Here is a 25,542-nt window from a genome sequence, read left to right on the forward strand (position 1 = left end):
GGAGATGAAGAGAGGAGGCTTGAGTGGGCTCTCACCCACATCGATGACACGCTGCTTGGCAGTGGGTTGCCGGGAATGCCAGTGCTTCCAGAAGCGTAGCTGCTCCACCGGGACTTTCTCGTTGTCAAAGACCACCATCACCACACTCTGCAGGCACAAGCAGCCACAGTGACTCCCAGCCTCCTGGAGAGGCCCAGGCATCCCCTGACCCTTCCCAGAGCCTTGGTCCGGTACCCCTGCCCTTCTGCCTCAGTTTCCCCCACTCTATGGCAATGGACAGTTATCCTAGGGTCCTTGTCAGGCAGGGCTGGCCCAACCATCCTACCCCTTTCCCAAGCTGCTCCAGGGGCAACATACCTTGACTTTGTTGGAGGACAAGGCAAGGCCTTTGCCGCCTGCTGGGGTCCGCAGGGTGATGGGATAGAACTGGCCTTTGTTGAGGTAGGCCATAGGCGACTCCCCTGACTTGATGTGGATGGCTTTGGGGGAGCCCAGGGTGTACTCAAAGTCACTGCAGGGAAGAGAGGGTGAGGACAGTAAGGCTGAGCTCCCAGGCAGGAGTATCCCAGAGGGCAGTGGGGCAGGGAGCCTGAGGCTGTGCTATGGATTTGCTGTGTGACCTAGTAAATCACTCAACCTCCCTGGGCCTCAGTTTCCATACTTTTGGTTTCTTTCCTTCCTTTTTCCTTCCTTCCTTCCTTCCTTCCTTTCTCTTTCTTTCTTTCTTTTCTTTCTTTTCTTCCTTCCTTTCTTTCTCCCTCTCTCTCTCCCTCCCTTTCTTCAAGATTTTTAAAATTATTTTTATTTTTAAGTAATCTCTACACCCAATATATGGCTCGAACTTACAACCCTGAGGTCAAGAGTTGCATGCTTTACGACAGCCAGGCGTCCCTGGAGTTTCTATTTAGTGGTTTCCTTGAGCCACAATCCTGCTGAATAACAAATAATGGAAACCAGAGAGACCCCTGAGGGGTGACAAAACCATAGGGGAGACCAAGGGCAACAGAATCTTAGTTTTTTTTGTTTTGTTTTTGTTTTTAATATTTATTTGAGAGAGAGAGAGAGAGAGAGAGCGAGCCCGTGTGTGCACAAGCGGGGGAAGGGCAGATGTGTGTGTGGGGGGGTGGGGGACAGAGGATCCAAAGCAGGCTCTGTGCTAACGACAGAGAGCCGATGTGGGGCTTGAACCCACGAACCATGAGATCATGACCTGAGCCGAAGTCAGGCAGCCTGACCGAATGAGCCACCCAGGTGCCTCAGAACCTCAGTGTTTTAAACAGGGCTCTGAGCCCCTTGCCAGCCCAGGAAACAAATGGAGAAGTCAGTCTCTTTCCTTTCATGTGCCTTCACTCTCCTCTTCTCATTCATTGATGATGGCTACTCTGGGGACAGTATGAGGCTCTGTCTGTAGCCCCCGGCCTACTGCCCAAGTGGCCAAAGTTCCAGAGCAGCTGAGTTACCTCTTGGGGCTGGGATAGTCTTCTGGACACGGGGGTTCTGGGGACGCTTTCAGGATATCTGGGAAGAGCAGTGACTGCAGAGAAACACAATTCAGAGAGAATAAATGGCCACATTCAGGCTGCTGGGGCCTCATCCCGGGCCTGCTCCATACAGCTGTGCAGGTTGTTTAGTGCACAACTGGAACAACAGTACATGGCAAACCTGCCTCTGCTCTAGGACTTTTCACCCCATGGATTCCAAACCTCTGATCTCCTCACTGTCTTCTCCCCTTCTGCACATGCATGCACATATCCAGGGATGCTGTGAGGGGTATGGGGGTGGGCCCTCACCTCCTGTGGGTCATCTTTGAAGGTGCTGTCAGGCTGCCAGCGCTGTGTGGGTGGCACCCCGTGAATGCTCTCAAACAAGGAGCTGAGGGAGCTGTTATCATACGCATCACTGGTGGGCAGTAGGTAGCTGTCCACAGAGCCAGCTTCCAGCTTCCCAGGGCCTGCGGGGAGGGGAGCTGCCTTGCCCGGAGTGGGCACGGCCCCCTCCAAGCTCATCAGGTTATTCTTCTTGAGCACATCTGGGTACTCTGGGGCTCCGGACACATTCTCGGTCAGGAATTTCATGAGATGCGTGGGACTTTCAAGGGGAGCGAGGTCCATCTCATAGTCCGTGCCATGGTAGTACCTGGGGAGAGAGGAGGGCAGAGTGAGTGCCCCTCTTCTCTCCAGGGGCAGGGGGATCCTTGGCCGGACTGGAGGGTGAGCACCGACCTTCTTTAACACAGCGTCACGTCGGACCTTCCCGACACGCGTGACTCAGGGCACAGTACCAGGCCCGTTTGTCACAGGGATGAGCGGGGAGGAGGGTGTTAAGAACGGAACAAAGTACCAGCTCAGGGCTGAAGGGAAAACATCTGCTTTATCTTTTACTGTCCTTGGTAATTTTAAAAACTGAAATTTTATTTATTTCTTATCCAGAGTCCAATGTCTCCACTTTAAAACACCTGTATTCAGTCATCAATACAGTGTGTGTGTGTGTGTAGGGGGTGGTGGCGTATATTTGTGAGTACAGTTAATATATGTTCAGAAAAAGGTCTAGAAGGATATACCCCAAACTGTTAAGGGGGGGGAGGGGAGTCGGAATACAGGAAACTTTTACTTTCTACTTTATACATTTCTATAGAACTTGAATATTTTATAACAGGTGTTACTTTTGTAATCTGAAAAGCTAACAACATTAAAAGAAAAATTAGTTTTCAGAAAAGTCCCACACACTAAACCCTATTGTTTCTAGCATGGAGGGGCCCTGAGCCAGCTGCATGAGTGGTAATGCCTGCCTTAGCAGTTTGGATTTTCTGGAAGGCAGACAGAAGCCCGGAAGGTTTCCCAGCAGAGGCCCTACGTGGGGCAGAGCAGTGGGGGGTGTGGTGGGAGAGGGGGGCTGGGGCAGAGTAGAGAAAGGGCAGGGTCCCTCTTAGTGCCCATGTAACCACGAGCACGGCCTGGGCTGCCTTCCACAGGGAGAGGAACATCGGTGCCCCAAGGCACTAATGCCAGGCAGAGGCCCAAGAGAGCCAGAGGAAAGAAGTACCTGAACCACCTCCCCCCCTCCCGCCCCAGGCCAGGTCTCCCTTTCCGGGAGGCTGCCGGGAGGAGGGGTTTGGAGCTAGGACAGAAAATCTGCCTTCAGGGCTTCTCCTAGAGGATGGCTTTGAAGTTTGTTTTCAGTAAGCTGTGTGTGTGTGTGTGTGTGTGTGTGTGTGTGTGTGTGTGTGTGTGTTTTCAAGCAGGGTCTCTATGACTTGGTGGGCCCTAGTCTCTTTTGCCTTCACAGGCTCCTTCTTCCATGAAAAATATTTTAAAATACCTTTTACAATTGCATTGGTATAAAGATAAATATAATCCAGGTTGGATTACAATCATTGTTTTCTTCTGATTTGACAATAAATTCTAACACTTTCATGGGCCCCTAAGAGTCCCATGGGTCCTAAGCCCTGAGCCCTCTGTGCCCAATGGATAAGCCCAGAGATGGAGGTAAGGGTGGGCAAAGGGGCAGAGGTGGTATTTGGGCGTGCCTCACCTCTTTCCTTGGTCATTCCGGCCCCCAGTGCTGGAGGACAGTATCCGCTTCTCCTTGGGGCCCTGAGAGGAGAGGAAAGAGGGATTTATACATTTATGTTAAGACCAACCCCCACCCCCCCACCAGCAGACTTGGCCAGACAGGGGAGCTCCCTTGGTCACCTGCCACCCAAGTGGCACCCAGTGAGCACCTGCCACCCAGTCCTTAGAGTTGGCAGGCCATCATTTAGTCTGAGCCCCCAGCTGGAGAAGTACCCCAAGATTAGCAGTTAGGCATCATGGAATTTGGAGTCAGGCAGATCCGGATTAAGTTCTAACTCGACCACTTAAAAGGGCTGTCTGACTCTAGATAAATGACCGCGCCTTTCTGAGACTGTTTCTTCATATGGCGAGTGGCGGATTATAATGCCTACTTCAAGGGTATTGTGGAGATTTATTAATAAAAATAATGCTTACTTTTATTTTTCATTTTTATTATTTTTTTAATGCTTACTTTTTAAAAAAGATCTGATTTATTTATTTCCTTATTCTTTATTTATAAATGTTCATTTTTGAGAGAGAGCAAGTTGGGGAGGGGCAGAGAGAGAGAGAGAGGAGGAGGCAGAGAATCCCAAGCAGGCTCCATGCTGTCAGCGCAGAGCGCGACGTAGGATTCGAAGTCACAAACTGTGAGATCATGACCTGAGCCGAAATCAAGAGTTAGACACTTAATTGGCTGAGCCACCCAGGCGCCCCTTAAGACTTTACTTTTAAGTAATCTCTACACCCAACATGGGGCTCGAACTCACAACCCCAAGATCAAGAGGTACATGCTCTGATTGAGCCAGCAGGAGCCCTTTCATTGTGGTTTTTCAGTAGAGTGCTTCTTGTGCACGGGGCCCTGTATGAAGGGCCTTCTATGTGATCTCTAATTTAGTCCCTACAACCACTCTGTGACAGCTACTAACGTTATCTCCATTATAGGAATGAAGAAACTGAGGCCCAGAGAGGCTCTTTTGTCTTAGTGGTTAGGAGCATGGACTCTGGATCCAGATTTCTTGGATTCAATTCCTAGATAGGCCATACAGTGGCTGTGTGACCTTGGGCAAGTCTCTTAACCTCTCCGTACCTCCTCTGTAAGACAAGGATAATAATAGCAACTTCAACCCCATGTATGTTTAGAACAGCACCTAGCATATGGAGGACACTATATAAATGTTATTTTAATGATTATAATTATAATATCGTTGTATCTTAGAACATCTAGGTCATTTCGACTTCTGGCTAATAAAGCCATAACCAGGGCTCCAACCCAGCCTAGTGACTCCAATGCCTGGGCTCCTACTCACACCCCAGGGGACAGGATGAAGGAAGGTACCTGGCATTCAGTAAGAAAGGATAAGCTGTCACCTTTAGAACTATATTGCCCAAAACCACATTGCCAGTCTGTGACCAGACCAGGTCTCAAATCCCAACTCAGTGCTCTCTTCACATCATGAGACCCTGTCCTCATGATCCACGGAGCTGTTCTGAACCCAGAGTGCCCTGAAATGGGGAGGAAGGGCAGGTGTGCCTCATCAGGACACAGTATTTCACTAAAACCACCATAGGGGTCACCGGCGGCTCCTCACCGTTCTGGCCCTGGGGAACGGTCCTTTGCCTGGGGAGATGGTGCTGGATTTTACTTTATGGTCCAACCTCGAGCCGTAAATCCCAGGCCGGGTTTCAATCCAGGCCTAGGATTCTTAGCTCCCATGTGTCTCCAGTCGGCCTGTGCCAAATGCTATCAGGATGCTATTGGTCTGCTGGGGAGGAAGTAAGCTAGGGTAACCATACCACTCCAAGGGGAGAAGGAAAGCCAGAGAGAAAATTGGGGGCCTTCTTGAATCTGGGGCCACACGTTCCATCCTTGGCCCGTGAATTTACACAGAGAGTTTGCCTTCCCCCTTGGGGTAAGGTAGATAAAGTATTTCTTGGGTCAGTAAATTTGAGGGCTTATTTACAAAGTAGCTTTAAATCTTCAAGTTCAAAGCCAGTTATCTCAATAATTGGCTGTTTCTGTTTCCTAGTCTCAAATCTGGGAGAGTCTCTTAGAGCAGTCACCCAGCCTAGGGAAGGTAAGAAAGTTTGCTGTCATGTGACAATTCAGACAGATGGGTAGGGGCTGCTTGGAGCACTGCATTGAAAAAGATTCTTCAGCCCCACGTACCCCCAGTGAGAATGCAGGCTGTAATCCATTAGCAATGTCTGGCACAGGCACTGGAAGGGGTAGCTAGGTCACTGTGTTATGTATTTGTTACTGCTGACTACTTCAAGCCCGCGTGTCAGATATGGGAGGGCCTAATTCTCAGGAGCGGAGAGTCTACCAGAGTGTCAAGGCCAAGGTCCCCGGAAACAATCAGAGAACAATAAAGGCCGTCCGTCAGGAGGTGTTGAATCATACAGAACGGCAGCAACGGCAGGAAGGACAGTCAGACACTCGGGAGAGGGAGAGGTGATGTGGCAGGACAGCTGCCAAGTGAAAGTGGCCTTGGGAAGAAAAGAAAATGGTTCAAGAGCAGAAGGCATGTTCCAGGTGGTAAGGTTGGGATAGGTGGGTGGGGGGGACAGGGCAACCGGGGTGACCCAAGGGCAGGGGCAGAAGGAAGATGGCAGGTGTCAGGGCGTGTGTGTGCCATTGGTACACATTGATCCATTCCATCAGCACACACGGAGCACTGAGTGTGTGGCCAGTAGTGTGGGGTGCTGAGGACCGAGTAATGATCACCACGTGGTTCCTGCCCTCGAGAGCTCAGTCATGGGGGAGATGAAGAAATAAATGCATAAATAATAAGTTTCTAAAGACAGAGTCAAGGGTAATGATGGTAATAATGAGGGAACCAAGAGGCACAGAATGGGAGACCCAAGAAAACCTTCCCCATTCGCAATGAATGAATGAGGTGACCTTGAAGCTGAGATCCAGAGTTAAGAGTGGGGTTTGGTCAGGGGGAAAGGGGAGGGGGCCAGGCAGAGGGAACAGCATGTGCAAAGACCCAGAGGAGAGAAAAAATACAGCGAGGGGCTGGGGGAGGCCTGCCGGGCCGTGAGGCCTGAAAGCGAAGGCATACATTCAGTCGGGGGGACATGGGGGGACATGCCCAGAGGGGTGAACGCACCATGTAGTAGTCGTAGAGGAAGCTCAAGGCCGCCACACTGTCGTCGTCGCCATTGACCCTCATCATGGCCTTCGTGGCGGCCGTCAAGGGGTTTTCCAGGTAGGTCTTCCAGGCCTCGTCCTCACTAGTGTAGGGGAACTTCTGGAAGTTGACTGGGTCATTCTTTAGCAGTCGTACGGACCTGAAACTAGAAGTTGAGTAAGGAATGTTAAATTTAGGCTGTCCCAGAAGAAGGTCCATGGATGGCCAGCCTCAGGCCAATGCCCAGGGATTTCAGAGTCTTAAAAACCTGGAGCCGTTTCTTCTGCCACCACCGGGCAGCTTGGGGGACTAGAACGTACTTGCCCTCGGGCGCTAGATGCTTTCAGTCGATATCAAATGTTGCCATATGAAAGCCGTAGACCTCGGGCCTCAGTTCCCTCATCCGCAGCACAAAGACCATAATCCCAACCTTGCAAAGCTTCAGACAGGATTCGGTACAATGTTTCCATGGTAGATCCTTATTCAAGGGGTATTTAGCATTAGAAGGCTAGGAAACGACAAGCTGTGAAGAACAAAATTTCCGGATGGCCCAGCACAAGTTCTTCCAAATAAGTTCCTCTCCAGACTGCGAAGGCCACGGAAGGCTGGCGATTGTTGCAAGTTAGGGAGCGTGGTGAGGAACAGAGAGAGCCAGGGCGGGGAAGCCTGTGGGCAGAACCTGGTCTTGGGAAGTGGCCTTTCAGACCAACACGGATTGCAGAGGGCACGAGCAGCCACTCAGAGCCAGGAACCAGAGGCGAAAGCTGGAGGGCACGCGGAGGAGACGGAACCCGGAAGGGCTGAGAACTCAGGCACGTACAAGGCATGTGGCCCAAGAGACGAGCCACAGGGGCTCAAAGGAAAGAGATCATGAGAGGCTTTTTGGAGGAAGCAGGACATTTTAGCAGGGGGAATACTCAGCACTGGGGAATAGATCACACAGAAGAGCCAAGGGAGTCCATAGGGATAGGGACATGACACAGAATAATGATGTAGATTATTAAAATTATTATCTAATCTTTATTGAGCATTGACCATGTTTCAGATGCTGTGCTAAGCACTCTCCATGGATTCTCTTACTTAATTCTCGTAAGAACCCCGCAAGGCAGGCACTATTAGTGTCCCTATTTTAGAGATGAGGAAACTGAAGCTCAGAGAAGCTAAGGGAATTGCTCAAACTCCTGTTAGTGAGGGGCCCTGAGGGCAATCAAGCTCAAGCAGGATGATGCTGTAATACAGGATGCTGTTCTCAAACTTTAGCTGCATCCGAATGACCGGGAAGGCTTATTTTTAAAACACAGAATTCTGGGCTCCACCCCTGGCGTTTCTGATTCAGTAAGTCTGGGGTAGCTGGGGGTTTGCATTTCTAACAAGTTCCCTGGTGATTCTGATGCCGGTAGTCTGGGGACCACCTTTTGAGAATCATGGTTGTAAAACGTGCTCCTACCGGTGAGCAAAGGCATAGAGGTGGGAAAGTTCCGGTCTGTTCATTTTAGAGCAATGAGTGTGTGGAGAGTGGCAGGTGAGAGATGGGAGCAGCTAGGCTGGGACACTGCGGGAGGCTAGTGGGTGGGCAAGGACCTCACCATCATGCTGCAGGAAGTGCCCTCTAGCCACCCTGCAGCTCAAGCCTGCATTCCCAGACACGGAGTGGGAACAGCAGCCAGACCACACCCAGGCAGGCAGTGGGCGGCAGCTCTCAGGGCTGAGGGGGAGGGGGCTTCATCCAGGGCACAGTGTCTCCCATCACACTGGGCCCCAGGGTGCGGGACATAGGGCTCTGAGAGGGAGGGGGAGAGAGCTGTCACACAGGAAAGAGAAATGACAGAAACCTTCCTGCGCTAGGGGTGCGGAAAGGGAGGCACACCCCGAGTTTCTGTTACAATAAATCAAGGGCATTAAGACGGAGAAGTGAGAAGTAGGCCCCTCCTAGCTGCCTCCTGGGCCGGGGGGTTAGAAGAATTTACAGAGCAATCCCAGGTCGCTGGCCCCGGCCCCTCCCAGCCCCAGGCTAAAGGAAACTCCCACACTAAAAGGACGGGGGAGAAGCAGGGAAAGGCCTGGTGGGTGCCCTCCCCCACATCAGTTGGGACCCCCAGTGCTTTGCACTGTCCCTCATTTCTAAGAGGGGTCTCATAAAAGCACCCACCACATAGGAGTATGAGGATTGAGTGCATTGCCACACAAAGAATGATTAGAACTGAGACTGGCACATAGCAAGTGCTTAATCCATGAGAGCCATTCTTGCGCTCCGGACCCAGCTTTGGAGCCAGACATCGACGTTGCAAAGTGATACAAGACACGGTCACCCTGCAAGCCAGTGGCAGAGCTGGGCCTGGAGCCCGTTCGCTGACTCTGGCGGAATGGCCGTTACCAGCTGCGATGAGCTATCAGTTATCTTACCGTATTTAAAAATCCAAGTTTAGAAGACAGTGATAAAGTCCCATCAGGAAGAAAAGGTCAGTGTTTGTCGTTATTCCAGGAGGCCTTTCTGGCCTACGAGGGTCTCCAGTCCACCCTGCTGGGACCCCACCCTCTGAGTCCTTGCTACACAGTGGCTGTCACACCTTAAGCATTTACCACAGGCAGACACGTGCTGGTTTTCTGCACTGTCTCATCGACTCTGTGCAATAGTCTTGAGAGACAGGTACTGGGGAAATGGAGACTCAAACAGGTAATATTACCTGCTCAAGGTCCCTCAGCTGGTAGGTGGTAGAAGCTCGACCTGAACTCGGACCTTCTGGACTCTAAGATGTTCTGTACCCCATGCTCGTCTCCTTTCGGGATACCTTTCTTATTCTGGAAATTCCCCTCCTCTGCAATACATTGAACAAATGGTCCACTGACATACAGAAAAGGATTTTCCACCCACACAAGGAAGGAGGAACTGAGTAAGAAAGCAAGATGACTGGAAGTTTCTGGCCAGGAGCTGGGAGCCCTAGTGTCTTCGTCCCCATGCCTGCTCATGCTACCAATCAATTTCATGTTCCCAGACTAAGCACTTGGCTTCCAGAAAGTCTTGACTATGGATAAGATTGGCATTGACTTATGTGCCAAATCCTGAAATCCAAGAACTTCTGGTATCTCACCCAGTGGGTGAGAGACGTGAAGAGTTCCAAGTAGTGAGCCTTACTTAAGGGTGACAGAGCCAGAATAAGGAGGGGAGACAAGGTGACTCTCATCCTGTGCGGTCACCTTCTCAAGGGCTTCCACCAACTCTCTGTTGGCCCAAGGCAGAGCTCCTCGGCTACAAGAAGGAGGAAGGAGAATGGGGGAGGACAGGATGGCCAGAGGACTTGGCCTTGGGCAGCCTTCTTGATGTCAGATCTCTACCAGGGCATAGAAGAACCCTGAGCAGCACCATGGAAAGAAATAGCACCAGAGTCATAACCTGACAGACCCAAGTCAACTGTGTGTCCTTGGGTAAGGCATTAGCCTCTCTGAGCCTATTTCCTCATCTGTTAGATGGGTCTCCTGAATGTCTTCTGTGCACCCAGTCAGGGACTCTCTAGGCCTTGGTGAATCAGCCAAGAACAAGACAGATAAGGCTCTGCTCCCATGGAACTTACAGCTTAATTGGGGAGGACAGACCACAAACAAGGAGTAAATGAGTTAATTTTAGTCAGTGATAAGTGCTGTGAAGAAAATTAAAACAGTCATGTGAGGGAGTCACCAGGGATGGCTACTTTCGAGTGGGGCTAATCTCATGGGCTGTTAGGAGAATTAAACGCATTAACGTAAGAAGTGTGCTTAGCCTAGAGCCTGCCAGAGAATAATCACTCAGTAAATAATAGCCATCATCATCACCATCATCATGGCCCCCCAAATGAGAGTAAAGGGGAGACTCTGCCTGAGGTTCTTAAATTAACATCCTCCCTAAGCCTCCTGTGAACAAGGTTCTGTGTCAAAAACAAAAGAGACAGTGTAATAACCCCTCGCCTTGACTTTCACATTCATTATCTCATGGGGCCTCCCAACATACATGGTGTGTTATTATCTTTACTTTACAGACCAGGAAATAGACAACACAGATGTTAGGTGACCTGTTCCAGGGGACTGGTCAAGTGAGTTACAAAGCCAGCCCTCCTGGGATCTAACTCCACAACTAGTCACTTCTCCACCGACAATTAGTTTCCAAGAAGGGACACAGAAGAGAGGAAAAACCCAATAAATATGGGTGGCATCCATCCAACCCTCCATCTCTGATCTTAACAAATATTTGTCAAGTAACTACTATGTGCCAGGCCTTGTCCTAGGCAAACAAGACAACGAGGTCATCCCTGCCATCATGCAGGTTGCATTTCAGTGGCAGGAAGACAGACAAAACCACAAAAACAAACACCTAACATTAGGCGAAGACAGCGATGAAGGGAAGGAAGCAGGAGGAGCCTGACCTGCCTAAAGTCTGGGGAGTAACCGGATGTTGTTAAGAGGAGTACTGGAGGGAAGAGGGAGCAGTGAGATAGGTGGGGAGGATTTTGGATCTTCCAGAGCAGAGGAGAAGAGACACAAGATCAAAGGCATAAGCCTGGGACCGCTCCCAGAGCTTGTCCACCTACTGTGTGCCAGGTTTTTTGCATAAGTTGCCTTGTTTCAAGGAAGGCCAGCCCACTCAGGAGGAAACTCAAGTCAGAGATTTGATAATCCCTCTCATTTGCATAGCGTGTTATATTTTTCAACATGCTTCTCATACATTTGTCATCACCTCTGATCCTGCAACGCCCCTGTAAAGTAGGGAGGGAACGTATGACTATCCCCCGTGTGATAGCAGGAAAAGTTGAGCCACAGAGAGGGCCACTGGCGTGCCTAAGGCCACCCAGCTAGTATCTCACGGCATAAAGCTTAGAACAGAGGTCTCTGGTTTCTAATGTCAAGAACCTTCACAAGGCTGCCTCCTCAGAGCCTCCCTGGTCCAGCCTTCTCCTCCACTTGGGAGAGGGTTGGATAGAAGATCAAGAGAGAGGAGTTCGGGCGTCTACCTGATAAGCTTCACTTCCTGAAGCCCCTGTCCCGAGCCTGTGGGGATGTGCAAACTGCCCAAGCAGGGGTTCTCATGTGGGTGGGGCCTTGCCCCAGCAGCTCACTGTGGGCCCACAGCATGGGAGGGGTGTGGCACCAGCTGTTCCACCCCCAGCCATACTCTTAGCCTCCTGACGCTACCCTGGATCTTTCTGGGCACCGGGCTGGAGGAAGCCCAGGATGATGAAGTGGGTTTCCTCCCAAGTCCTTTTGGGCTCCGAGTGCCCACTGCCTTCGGGCTGAGAACCACTTGAACCTCCCAATGATACTAAGTAAATGTGTCTGAGCCATTACTTGAGGACTTTGGGGTTCAATTCAGGGTGCAAAGGGACTTTCAAACTCTAGTCTCTTAGACAAAGTGTGACTTTGCCAAAGGACACTCAGCACAGAGCAGGGTTGAGAGTGGAGTCTTTTAGCTTCCCAGCTAGTACTAAGTTGAATCATTGCCCCACCTCAAAGGCATTTCAATAATTCAGAGATGTAAAAGGAAGGACTCTTACTCAATTTTGCAGAAGGGAGAAGAAAACTCACCACCACGGGGGTAGCCTCAAGCCCCTGCCTGGCACAGGATAGATCCAGTGAGCTGGGTCCCACTGCCCTCCAGCCCAAGGAGGAAGAGTTCCAGGGGCCACCTGAGCTGGGTGTGGACACCCAGATACACCCAGTAACCTGCAAACCCTGTCGTGAGCCACCCAGCCTCCTCAGCAGTGATCAATCACACTCACTAATTACCACAGGGAGGCCTTGCCACAACCGCTCACCGAGGAATCATTTATCAGTCAGTCCCATGCACAGTGTTCCCCTGGGCATGACGGGAGCACTCTGGGGTTCTCGTGCTTGCCAGTGGCCCATCTGGTTTCTGGACGCACAGGTTGTGAAATGTGCCTGGTCACATGCTGGGGGCTCTTTGGGGGCCTCGATGGAAAAAAGAGGGAGCCTAGCGCATGGCTCTATCGTGACGCCACTTTGAACGAGGTAGTGTGAGCTCATGACTACGGGGTGGGCCCCAGTAGTTTGGCAAACCTGGTTCCCGTTTCAGCTCTGCTAGTTACTAGCCGTGTGACTTAATGCAACTTGACCTCTCTGTGCCTCAATTTTCTTACCTGTAAAAAGAGGGAAAGACGAGAGTACTAACCTCACAGAATTATTATGATAGCTACTGTTCACTCGAGGGCTTAACAAGCACCAGGTGCCGGCCCAACAATTTCTAGTCATTGTTTTATTTCATCTTTGCAGCTTTATGAGGTATTACTGTTGGAAAATGCAATGAGATAATGCAGGTAATCAGCAGAGTGCCGGCACATAATAATGTGAACTATTATCATTATTATTACTCACTTTGTAGGGCAGCCCCCATCAAATTGCACGACAACTCACAGCCTCACCTTCACCCACCTGTAAATGGGACACCTCCTCCTAGCAGCAACAGGAGACTTAAAGCTTGGAGATTCCCAGATAAGAGGGGCAGGCATTGCCAGCTTCATCATCTGGCTTCAGGTGGGCAAGCTGAGGGCGGTCAGGCTCCAGCCAGAGCTTCTGGTTGCACGCAAATTAATTATGTGCCATTTTCTAATTATAACAGAAACTCGCTTTCTCCTCTTTGAAAAATTCTGCCCTCTATGGGAATTTTTCTTTCGTGCTATGTTCTTCTCATTTCCTGTCCAATTTTCTTGTCCCCCCCCCCACTTTTTTTTTAATTTTAGGGAGTGAGTGAATGAGTGTGTGAGCAGGGAAAAGCGGGGGGGGGGTGGAGGGAGAGAGAGAGAGAGAGAGAGAGAATCTTAAGCAGGCTCCAGGCTCAGTGCAGAGCCCAACATAGGGCTCGATCCCACAACCCCGGGATCATGACCTAAGCCAAAATCAAGTCAGACTCCCATCCAACTGAGCCACCCAGGCACCCCTTGTTCCCTCTTTCAATTGAGATGTGAAAGAAACTGAAATCCACCTCTAAACCCAGGGTGCCACATCCCTCCATTCATTCACGCACTGATTCATCCAATAAACATTCACTGAGAGTTACCCTATAATAAGCCCTGTGCTGGGTACTAGGACACAAAGGTAAACACCACGCTGTCCCTGCCCTCAAAAGTTTCCAATTCTTGCTGCCCGGGTGCTCCACCCACCAGTGAAATAACACCAAATATTGGTGAGATAATTTCCCTTCAGGACATCCACTAGGTCAGTTCTGACTTTTTTAGAAGATGAAAGGAAGCCAGGATTATTTGCTCCATGTTGCAAATGCTGAGCTCCCAAGAGGGGAAGGGCAACACGGGAAGGAAAAGGAACTGTTATTTAAAAGCATCAAGGGGCGCCTGGGTGGCGCAGTCGGTTAAGCGTCCGACTTCAGCCAGGTCACGATCTCGCGGTCCGTGAGTTCGAGCCCCGCGTCGGGCTCTGGGCTGATGGCTCGGAGCCTGGAGCCTGTTTCCGATTCTGTGTCTCCCTCTCTCTCTGCCCCTCTCCCGTTCATGCTCTGTCTCTCTCTGTCCCCAAAATAAATAAACGTTGAAAAAAAAATAAAAATAAAAAATAAAAGCATCAGGCCCTGTGCCTTTTCATTCTCGTACTTGACCTGTGTGTGTGTGTGGGGGGGGGGGGGGGGGGGGGGGGGGGAGGCGTATTATCAATAATTTACACATACAGCACTGACACCTAGAAAGGTTAAGGAGCTCAACCAAAAGTCACCTGGTCCCTACGTGGCAGAGCTGGGCTCAAACACAAGCGTGACCCCCATAGCCACGAGCTCTCAGCTTGCTGACCCAGCAACTATGTGGCAGGTCAGAAGAGGATCTGGGAACCTCTTGTCTCCCAATCCTCTGCCAGGTCTTCTAGGCCAATGGTTCTTAAACTTGAACATGCATCAGAATCGCCTGGAGGGCCTGTTAAAACACATATTGCTGAACCCCACCCCCAGAATTTCTGATTCAGTAGGTCTAGGGTGAGGCTGAGAATTTGCATTTCTAACAAGTTCCCAGGTGGTGAAGATGATGATGCTGGTCCAGGAACCACACTTCGAGAACATCAGTTTTAGGCGAACCAATAATTCTCTCTCTGCAAAATAATGGCTCTCTCTCCTCACCTTCCCCATTTCAAAAGTAACATAGGTATGTAAAACCACAATATACAAAATGTAAAACACAGAGAAAATTGGAAGCAGAGACTAGAATTCACCTGCATTCCTCCACTCAGAGATAACCACTATTAACAGGTTGGCGTATCTCTGCCTCTTTTTTCAATATCTGTGCGGATAGGAAGCAGGGTGACACATTGGTGTGGAACATCCTTCTAGCCCCTCGGTTGAGACCCGGTGAAGATTTCCTTGAGATCTCGAGCAAGCCTGGGGCAAGCCTCAGACTCGTCTTTGAGCAACACTGCACTTATGCTCCCATCCTCACTGGATTGTTGGGAGAGTTAAAGGAGATCATGTATTTACCAAGCACCGGGCACCGTGTCTGCTGTGGAGTCGGCCCTCGGGTCAATGCTTGGCTGTTGCTTTTGTTTTCACCAAAGGGAAAGCTGCCAGTATGCTATTTCTGTGTCGGCCCTGTGGCCCTTCCTCCTGTCCGCCCTTCCTCCGGCTCCGCTTCCTCTGGGTGGACCCCCGACGCCCCCTTTGGCTCCAGGCACCTGACCCCGGGCCCTCGCTGTGCCTGGGCAGCCAGTGCAGTAGCAGGAGCCTCAGGAGCGTCCCGCACCCGGAGCCGCCGCCGTTAGGGTTGTCTCAGCCTCAGTCCGCCTGTTTTACAGGCCGAGCTTAATGAGGGCTCTTAACTTTTCATTCACCAGCAGCGTAACTCCGACTTTTAATAACACACCTTGTGCACGACAAAAATTTGCTCCTGGCAATCATGGTTTCGACCACAAAACCGCAGTGGGGAGGCGTTCCTGGTTAACTCTTTCAGCGCTCCAGGCAGTCTGGAGCCTGGCGCTCCTGGAGATCAGATGGAGCGGCGACAGAGGCCTGCGGTCACCCAATGGGACGTCCCCTGTCCCCCTCCCACGGGCAGTCCCGTCTCTCCAAGGCTTTCGGGAGGGAGAAACTTCTAGGCGGCAGGTGGGCTCTCAGTCCGAAGACCGTGCAAGGCTGGAGGAGGGAATCCTGGTGCGCCTCGCTCACTTCACTCTCTCTCCTCCATTCGATTAGACCTACTATGTGCTGATCACTTAGTCTCCTAAGGCTTCATTTCCTCCTGGGCGGGGCGAGCCAGGGCAGGTGCGCCAGGCACACACTAGGCCCCGGGGCAGCACTCTACTTGTAGCTCCAAAGGGGCCCGAAGGACCCACAGCAACCGGGATAAGACCCCGGGCTGTAAGCGGACCGCCCCCCCCAGAAAGCCACGGCGGGCAGCGCGCAGGCGCCCACTGCGTCCCGCGAGAGGAGCGCGCCAGGCCGCGACTTCCTGCGCCTCACGCAGCCCCAGGATCCCTTGCGGCGGCTCTAGCCCGGGGGCAGCAGACGGCGCCCACTGGCGGCACCCGAGGCGGCCTGCGTTGGCCCCGAGGCTGGCAGACGCACCCGGCAGGCGCTGGGCCCGACCACATGAAAGGCCGGAGTGCTCCACCCGCAAGCTGCCTCGAGCGGGGGTTCTAACTACGCGCCGCCATGCACCCCAGGACCCGGCCTTCGAGGTGCCGCCTTCCACCCGAGGCCTGCCCCGGGCCGGGTGGCCCGCACGCCGGAGCGCATTGTTTCCCCGGCCAGGTGGGTGTGCACAGCCCATGTTGGACCGCGGAGGACACAGAGGGTCGGAGGGGAGAAACAAATTTCACCAGGATCCTGCGGTTGCCAAGTGGCAGCATTTAGTCCTACACGAGCCCGGCTTTTCCCAGCACACCAAGGCCTGGCAAGAGTTCATCACACTGTCGGAGCTCAAGATGGACGCTAGAACCAGCCCTCCTAATTCGGCACTTTTGGGGGGGGGGGGGCGGGGGGAATTAGTCAGCCAAGCCTGTGGTCACAGCAGCACCAGCAGCAACTACTCAAAAGTTGCAAGCCAAGCACTTGATACCCTCCCCCCCCCCCCCCCCCCCCCCCCCCCCCCCCCCCCCCCCGCCCCTTATCCGTAAGTGTAGCCCAGCCCCAGGGCACTGAGGCTCTGTCCTTGTAATCTCAGATGGTGGCTTCCGTGTCTGTCTGCAATTACTCTGCGGGCACAGGTTCCCCTCCCCCTCCCCCAACCGGATCAGAGAAGTGTCCACTGTCAGCTGATTAGACTTCAAACCCAAATCATTAAGAAGGAGAAAATCAGGAAACCTTTCTGTTCAAGTATCCCAGCTTCAGGACACTTACCAACCCCTCCCCCCACCCCCCCAAAAGGGCACTAATGAGCAGATTCTGTCTGCAGCCTCTGCAGTGTTAACCAGCAGATCTACAAGACATAAGATTTTTGTTTTAGGAGTGTGGAAAAATAAAAAGCAAGAGGCTCATAAATACTCATCGGTTATTTCTCTGTGAAGTAACAAGGGTATTGTTAGTTTGCTCCTTATCAGGCTTTAAACCAATCACTTTTCCAAAGTAGTTGGGTCCCCCAACAACTCCACTATGGCACCCACAATTTACAAGTGAGGAAACAGAGACTCAGGTAGGTGAAGTGACTTGTGCAAGGTCACACAGCTCATTAGCGACAGCTGGTATTTGAACCCAGGTGTTGCCTCCAGTGCCCCTGCTTTTATTCCAGTTGTCAACACATCGTCAACCCCAGGGAGTTTGTTAAGCGAAATCTGATGCCCAGTCAGTGTACTATGGACATAGTTGGCTAATCCAGGAGAACTCAAGAGCTAGCGGGTGTCATGGAACGCTGTCTGCAATTAGGACCCACCAATTGCCCCCCGCAGGTCTCATGTTCTTAAAACAATTTATTGAGGAGTAGCTAGAAAAAAAGATGGTTCCGCCCTTGTCTCTGCCCACTCACCTCTGAGCAAAGCAAGGAGAGTCTGTGTTTTAGAAGCCTGGCATCTGCCAATTCCCTGAACCCAAACTAAAGCAGCCCAGAATCCCAGCTCCAAGCCACCTTCTCTGAGGTCTAGACCCTAAGCAGGGGGTCCATGGTGAACATCGGCATCAGCCAGTGGGGAGTCTAAATCTCACTCATATGGGCAGGAAGGCACTGCATCCTGCCAGGCAATGGAGATGACCTCACTGAAAACCACATCTCAGCTTCTTCAGACTTAGAACTGCCTCTGAATAAAATCAACTACATTTTGTTAAAGCATCTTCAGACCCGAGCTCTGTGCTTAGCATTTTACAGTTTTTATCACACACAACTCTGTCAGGAACCCTACAAAACATTCTTGTGCCCATTTTCTGGATTAAGTAAATGAGGCTCAGGTGAATTGAATGACTTGTCCAAGATCACATACCCCATAAGGAGCAGAGTCTGGATTTGAACCTAGGTCAGGCTGACTACAGAGCCCATATGTTTAAACACCACTCTGTAACCTTCCCACTTGGGACTGTTCCAACCCAACAAACAAGCCCCTTTAGAGAAATCCAGCTCTCCGCCTAAGACTGCTCTTAGAACTACCTCAAAGAAGTTCCTTTTGGCAAGAAGATAGCCTAGTTGGGATTGGAGCTGATTTCTGAGTCCCTTTAAGAGTATTAGAAAGTGGTGCCGACAGCCTTCGCGGTTTCAGTCCTCTGTGTTTCCCTACCTGGCTCGAAACTGCTCAGCATGGAGAGAGAGAAAAAAAACCTATTTTCCCAGGGAAACACTCAACTCTAGCTTGAGATGGGGCTTGCCTCAACACGTCAAAGTGAGATCGTCAGCCCATTCATTTACCCTTACAAATTGCTCTGTGAATCCTGGCGCCGGCCTCCCTGCGCTTCCCCCTTCTGGAAACCCCACGGAGCCTCCATGCTCAGAGAGCGCCAGGCATCCACCAATGTTTACTCACTCAAGTTCATTCGACATCTTCTTGCTCCCAGGCTCCCAAGCTCAAAGATGAAGACGGGCACCAGCACTGAGGCTCTGCTGACCGCTTGTCTCTAATTCTTGCCTGACACAGACATTCCCTGCCCAGGGAAGTGTTTGATTTATGTTGAGGTTTGAGTGTCGGGATTTTGCTGACAGGTAGGTTCCCGGCAGCGCTGGTGCTGATTGGCTATGGGTACAGGTGCCGGCGACAGCAGGTATGCCTCAACAGGTGCAGCTGTTAACTCTTGGCCTGCCGCGTTGGGGGCGGAGCCAAGGGGGGCCGGCTGGGTGGAGCTGGCCAATTCCTTCCTAGGTGAGGGGGTGGGAGGTGGAGAAGAGGGAGGAGAGAGGGAGGGGAAAAAAATGTTGGAGAGAAGATAGAGGAAAAGTACAGAGACAGATACTTGGCCAAAGGTCGATTTCTGTTTCTAGTTAGTATCCTGGATACTTGGGAACATCCCCTCAATTCCTTTGCCCCTTCCTCTACCCAGCATCAAATACTTCAGTCACTGGGGAATTCTCAGAGAGCCGATCTCCCCGCCCCACCCCCACCGTATTGGGGGGGGGGGGGAGTCCTGTGTGTAAATTCCCTTTGTTTTTCAGAGCTTTCCCCTTAAGATAACAGTATGTTATTTTTGAATAATCTTACAGTTATTCAAGTGAGTTCTTTTGATTCTCACAGTAACCCACCGTGGCTGATATTATTACAGCACCCCCTTCCTTCCCAACACACTTAACAGGTGAGGAAATGGAGGCGGGAGAGGTAAATTGACTTGCCCAGGGGTAAAGCTAGTTGAGTGTCAGAGCCCAGATCTGAATCTTCAGTCATCTCCAAGTCTGGCTGTCCCTTAGAGCTGAAGTCAGTGGCCGCAATTCAACAGATGATTTACTGAGCACCTGTTGTGTGCCAGGCCTTACTCTGGGTTCTGAGGAGACGGAGGCCAAGAAGACAGGGTCACTGTTCTTGAGGAGTCTACAATTGGAGTGTGTGTGCATGTGGTGGGGGGGGGGGTGGAGATAGGGTGGGAAGCAGCCTTTTATTTGGTGTGATACAGATCTGAATGAGAGATGAGCAAACCAGATACCTTTGGCCAGCACAGAAGGGGATGGAAAAGTTGAAGTCCACCACCTCTGAAGCCTTAGCTAGCTGGTCATTTCACAGAGCCTAATAAGCGCTTTCTTCCTCATTGGAAACACAGGAGAAATCAGATACTCCTCAGACTAAGTAATTGTGGAATAATTGCCATGAGCTGGCTCTGTGAGGAACAAGGTTGGTAAACCCGAAAGATCCACAGACACAATTAGGAGAATGCTAGAGCTGTTTTTAGAGCTTCCACCAGGATTAATTTGAAATTAAATCTAAGCTACAGATCTTGGTATCTGTTTTTTCCCTCTCTCTTTCTGTTCTCTGCCCACCCCCTCTTCCCTTTTAGCAAATTATCTCTTTGCTCTGTCTTCCTGGGAGCCTCGCCTTGGCCCACTCCTTTCTCTCTCAGGGAAGGGTGCGGTTTCAGCTCCTCCTGCCAATATGATGGAGGTTTTCAGGGTAAAGTCAGAATCTGAAGGAGCCTTCTCAGGGTGAGGTCAGGCCTGTGGAGAAAGGGTACTGGGTTTGAGAAATGTCAGAGGTTGGTTTCTCACTGGAGGCTGTGTTGGTGGCAGCCAAGGGGACCCTGACGAATAACAGTAAATAGTAATAGTGGTTGCTAATAAAGTCATCAGCTCAGAGTGGGCCTTCCCAGTTGCCCTTGTTTTTTCTGGGTTATTGGGGGGGGGGGGTTGTTTTTTGTTTTTTAATTTTTTTAACATTTATTTTTGAGACAGACAAAGAGCACGGGCAGGGGAGGGGCAGAGAGAGAGGGAGACAGAATCTGAAGCAGGTTCCAGGCTCTGAACTGTCAGCACAGAACCCCTTGCGGGGCTCTAACTCACGAACTGCAAGATCATGACCTGAGCCAAAGTCGGACACTCAACCAACTGAGCCCCCCAGGCCCCCCAGCTGCCCTTGTTAAAGTCACATTCAGTCACTATATCACACCACTTTATTTGGCTCTCTGCAAAGCTCTAACAACCTTTTTATATTTTTCTAATTGTTTATTGTTCATCCCCCCCCCCCCCCTTTTTGGAATGTGAACTCCATTAGAGTAAAGACCTTGTCTGGCCTGTTCGCTTTTGAACCTCCAGTGCCTACTACGGGTCTGGCGGACGGTAGGTGCTCGGTATACCACATATCAGGCATCGTGCTCCGCCGTTACGTGCATCGTCTCGCTTAATCCTCATAGGGACCCTGTGAGAGGGGCGCTTTCATTGTCCTTGTTTTAGAGATGAGGAAACTGAAGTACAAGTGACTGAGTAAGTTACTCAAGCTGCAGAGCTTAGAAGTGTGGAGCTGGAGCTGGGATTTGATCCAAGAACAGAGCCGGTGTCCAACCACTTTGCAGATGTTATTGGTGGCAGGAGAGCCATTTGGTGCCAGCTGTAACTGCAAAGCTCACTGCGGCCCAAGGGATGGCACACTGGTCTGCCGCCTCCTGGAAGGCTGGGAGTTTCTGTCAGCTGTGTTGCAACTCACAGGTAAAGGGCTGTGGAGGTGACTCATGTTGGCTGGGCTCAGATGGAGGCTGGGATTCCGGGCGGCGTGTCTGTGCTCGCTGGACTTTTTAAAATGGGTCCTCTCTCTCTACTTCTGGATTTTGCCTCTTTAATCACACACACCCATCTGCAGAGATCAGCAGAGGCCCAGATCATGGGGCAGAGGGGTTCTATGTCTCCCAACATGGGAAGGCACCCTGGGTGGGATGGAGACCATAGACTAATGGTCTAGGGTAGGTAGGCGCAGGCACCATGAGCCAGTTTACAAGGTTACCAGACCCCTCAGCAGAGCTATGCCTCCCAGTTGTGAGGTGTGGGCTGTTCTAGCCCTTCATTAAACGAATCACAGATGCCAAGGTTTGAGAGAGACACTACCCAAGCTTTGCCCACACCCCTTTCCTCCTCCTGTGTAGCCTGGGCATGCCCCAGGGCTAAGCTGGGCTGGCATCTGTCCTCCTCTATGGATTGGCCCAATTCTTGGTTTCTTGGCCGAGAAGTTGAAAACAGAGACCAACCAGTCACATGTGACATAGTAATTATTTTCACAACAGTGTAAGCAAATAATGGTGCCTGCTGTTTATTTCACGTTTGTATGTTGGAAGCCCTGTGCTAAGAGTTACCTATGTTAGCTAACAGTATTGCTCTGAGACTGACAGATCTGGGTTCAAATCCCAGCCCAACCACGTGATGTTGGGCAAATGACTTGAGCTTTTTGAGCCTCAGTTTCCTCACCTGTGAAATAGGGTCATTGTGAGGATTCAATGAGATAATGCACGTGAAGTGCATTCTGCAATGCCTGGCCCAGAGCACTCAGTAATTGTTAGGATAGCCTTTTTTTCTCATTTAAGTCTCATGTAAACCTCATGGGGAAGCTGCTGCCTCATTTTACAGGTGACGAAACTGAGAGGAGTTAAGTGATTTCTCAAAAGTGAAAAGCTGATAAGTAAAAGCTGAAATCTGAACCCACATCTTTCTGCCTCCATTCTTGTAGAACTAGATTAAGTTAGGGATTGCCCTGGGTTCAAGTTCTGCCTGGCCGCTGGCCACTTCCTAGCTCTACAACTGGGTAAATTTCTTCTCTCGGAGCCTCTGAGACCAGATTAATGAATCACGGAAAGGGAGGCGTTACATGCGAGATCACCCAGGTTTCCTTTTCTAGATTACTTCTGGAAATCCCTCCTTCTCCTTTCCAGATTTACCTCTGAAAGAGTGTGACACTTTTTACGTGTTGGGGAGGGGTAAAGGTTAGGACCATGGAGCTAAGTACATGCTAAGAGCAGGGGCTGTTTTGTTTGTCTGCAGAGGTTGTGGACTGCACAAGCACAGTGCCATCTTAGGGTACAAGACTTGCGCTGTTGGACACGATGGCCCTGCGAACAGTCCTTTTTTTCTAACACATCAAGACTTCCTGGGCATCCAAGACTTAATGAAAATCTGTTGACCTACACAAAAATATTGAAAGGACAAATTCCCAAATGTCAACAATACTTCTCTGTGGGCGCTAAAATGACAGAACTTTAATTTTTTCCCTATCTTCTCTTCCCTACCAGGTTTCTGCACTGATCTTGCATTGCTTTTTAATTAGAAATACTATACCAAACTCCGGTTGTTGTTGTTGTTGTTTATAAATATTTTTCTTTTTTTAAGTAATCTCTGTGCTCAATGTGGGATTTAAACTCATGACCCCAAGACCAAGGGCCACACACCCTACTGACTGAGCCAGCCAGGTACCCCTGCAAAACCCCAGGGGTTTTTTGTTGTTGTTGCTGCTGTTTATTTATTTATTTTGAAAGAGTGAGAGAGAGAGTACAAGCAGGAGAGAAACAGAGAGAGAGGGAGAGAGCAAGAATCCCAAGCAAGGCAACGCAGAGCCTGACGTGGGGCTCAAACTCACAAACTGTGAAATCATGACCTGAGCCGAAATCAAGAATCAGATGCTTAGCTGCCACTCAGGCACCCCCAAACCCCAGTTTTAATGCCCATTAACTAAGTGGTCCTTCTGCCCCCATTCTTCCTGGAGCAAAGGCGGAGATAAAGATAGTAAAGATGTGGAGTCCTTGCTTGGAGCCTCCCTGTGAAGTGTGTGCATGGAAAATGGGGGCTGCCCAACTTGCAGGTTCGAAGCAGGGAGCTCAGGAATCAGTTCTAACCTTGACTTCATTAAAATGATCATTAATTGAGCACTCACCCTGTGCTACTTGCTTTAGATGCTTTATCCCATTCCTGCCTGTCAAATGGGGTCACATAATCCACTCCAGACGGGCTTGACTCCTGGAGCACTGGCCAAGTTACCACAGGGTACCGACTCTGGAGTCAACTGCCTAAGACCTTGGACAAGCCACTTTACTTCCTTGTTACCTGAGTTTCCTCCTCGGTGAAATGATTGCTCTGCAAGTTAAAGGAGATACTGTCCTTAGTACATGCCATTGTCCTTGTAACGTGCCAGGCACAGTTCTAGGTGCTTTATGTGCAGGTCATGTCATTCCCCGGAGTTCTGTGAAGTAGTTGTCATAATTATCCCCACTTTGCAGAAGAGGAACAGCTCTGAGAGGTGAGGGAACTCCTCTAGGGTCACCTGGCTGTCTGACTAGTGACGGAATCAGACCAATGTCTGCCTGACCCTAAAGCCTTGGAAGCAGTCCTTTCAGCATCCTGAGTGCTTGGAATAAAGCCTTGGATGGATGAATGGGTGGTGGAAGGAAAAAGGGAAGGAGAGAAGAAAGGAAGAAAAAGAGATAGGTTGGTTGATAGGATTTGTAAAGTAGGAAGGATTTATAAGATTCTGGAGTGCAGAAACCACACAAAGAAAAATAAATCTTTTGTGGCGCCTGTCCCAGGTCTCAACATAAGTGTTCAATAAATGTGTTGAACAAATGAAAAATGGATGAACATGTACAATGTACAGAAGCTAATTGACATCCTGGGAAAATCGGCTGCTGCCTTCTATCTCCAACCCCCAAGGAAGACTTCCAAATTTCTAGTCGCTACACTTCCTCTTATTAGCATATACCTTTGGACCAGTGACTCATTTCTGGAAGTTTCAGTTTCCCCATCATCCCTCAGTGGGGTTGATTTGAAGATTAAATTAAATAAGATCTCAATGGAAAGCCAGTGGCTAATAGTAGGTACCTAATAAAAGATAGCCGGGGCTATAGGTGAGCATGTAGCTTAGGGTCCTTGGCCACCACCTATTTCTGGCCTCAGTACACGGCTTAATTCACAGCAAGCACTCAGCACTCAGCCTCTGTTAACAGCCCGATGTGTGAAGCTCTTTTCAGTTTAGAATATGTTTCCTATGCTTTATCTCTGGCTTCTCTCTGGCTTTATCAGGATGGAGGTAGTGAAGGGGGGGGGGGTTGGATTTTTGGCCCCATTTGAACTTGATGTTCGGAGAAAACATCCCTACTTAAGAAAGGAGTTTGGATTGGAACCTCAGGTTTTGGATAAAGCATCATCCTGGATACCATTATGGAGCCTGATGGGTCCCCAAAGTGCTATCCTGGACATGTGCCTGAAGCTCTGTAAACATTTCATCGTAAAATTCTTTTCTACCCCATCCCTGGACTTTAGTGGAGAAACGGGCCACACGCCCTACACAGAGAATACAGCCCTCATTTGAAAGCATGGAAGAAGCTGCAAGTTGTGCCTGTGAGGGGTGAGGGGTGGGCAGCATCCAGACCCTCTTCGGTTCTGTACTCGAGGTTTTTATCACAGTTCTGCTGCTAACACCACCTGTGTTCCTTCCTGGCAGTGCTTTGGACGGGAAGAATCATTATGGGGTCTAAAACTGTCCTCAAAGCGTCCCTTTAAAAAAGCCAAGAGAAGGTTTGAATACCTGGAAAACAAGTAGGCAAGTGTTGTTTGTTTGTTTGTTTGTTTGTTTGTTTGTTTCACTTACCAAGTGATAAAGATGAAAGAAAATGCCAAACCCCAGTGTTGTTAAGGGTGAGGGAACAGGCTCTCTCCTTGCTGGAGGGAATGTGAATCAGTCCAAACGTGGGCTTTAGATTTTAGCTCATTTTGGATCTAGCAGTTTCACTCATAAGAATTTAGTCTAAGCGAAGTAATCTCTGTGGTGCAAAGAGTTATCTGCAAGGTTATGCATCAGAGCACCGTTTATAATCCTGAAAAATTAGAGTTAATATACATACCCTTCAACAGAAGCTCAGTGACGAATAAGATACCCGAATGTAGTTGCACACTGAGCCAGTTTGAAAGGAGGCCCGTAAAGTTATTTACTGAGTTTACAGCACAATTGTTAGAGTCCTTACTGTAGGCAAGGCACTGGGCTCAGTGTTCTATCTCATTTAATGCTCATGACAACCCTATGAG

General features: G+C 50.2%; 1 protein-coding gene across 6 annotated transcripts in view; it reads right to left on the minus strand.

The window, feature by feature from the left end:
• Positions 1 to 18,737, minus strand: part of GRHL3 (grainyhead like transcription factor 3) — a 34,751-nt gene extending 16,014 nt beyond the window's left edge. Inside the window, exons 1-7 of one of the 6 annotated variants that reach the window (XM_047872117.1) lie at positions 18,599 to 18,737; positions 6,665 to 6,851; positions 3,532 to 3,593; positions 1,791 to 2,136; positions 1,461 to 1,534; positions 358 to 511; positions 36 to 147 (exon numbers count right to left, since the gene is read on the minus strand). In XM_047872117.1, coding sequence (XP_047728073.1) covers positions 36 to 147; positions 358 to 511; positions 1,461 to 1,534; positions 1,791 to 2,136; positions 3,532 to 3,593; positions 6,665 to 6,851; positions 18,599 to 18,615 — 952 coding nt within the window. In that variant the 5' untranslated portion in view covers positions 18,616 to 18,737. Of the gene's footprint in view, positions 1 to 35; positions 148 to 357; positions 512 to 1,460; positions 1,535 to 1,790; positions 2,137 to 3,531; positions 3,594 to 6,664; positions 6,852 to 7,005; positions 7,229 to 14,875; positions 15,096 to 15,137; positions 15,465 to 15,519; positions 16,041 to 18,598 lie in introns of those variants that run through there. The other 5 variants (XM_047872115.1, XM_047872116.1, XM_047872118.1 and 2 more) reach the window with 5 other exon arrangements.
• Between the last annotated feature and the right edge of the window lie 6,805 nt (positions 18,738 to 25,542).

This window comes from Prionailurus viverrinus, chromosome C1 (genome assembly GCF_022837055.1).
Source record: "Prionailurus viverrinus isolate Anna chromosome C1, UM_Priviv_1.0, whole genome shotgun sequence".
Taxonomy (NCBI): Eukaryota; Metazoa; Chordata; class Mammalia; order Carnivora; family Felidae; genus Prionailurus; species Prionailurus viverrinus.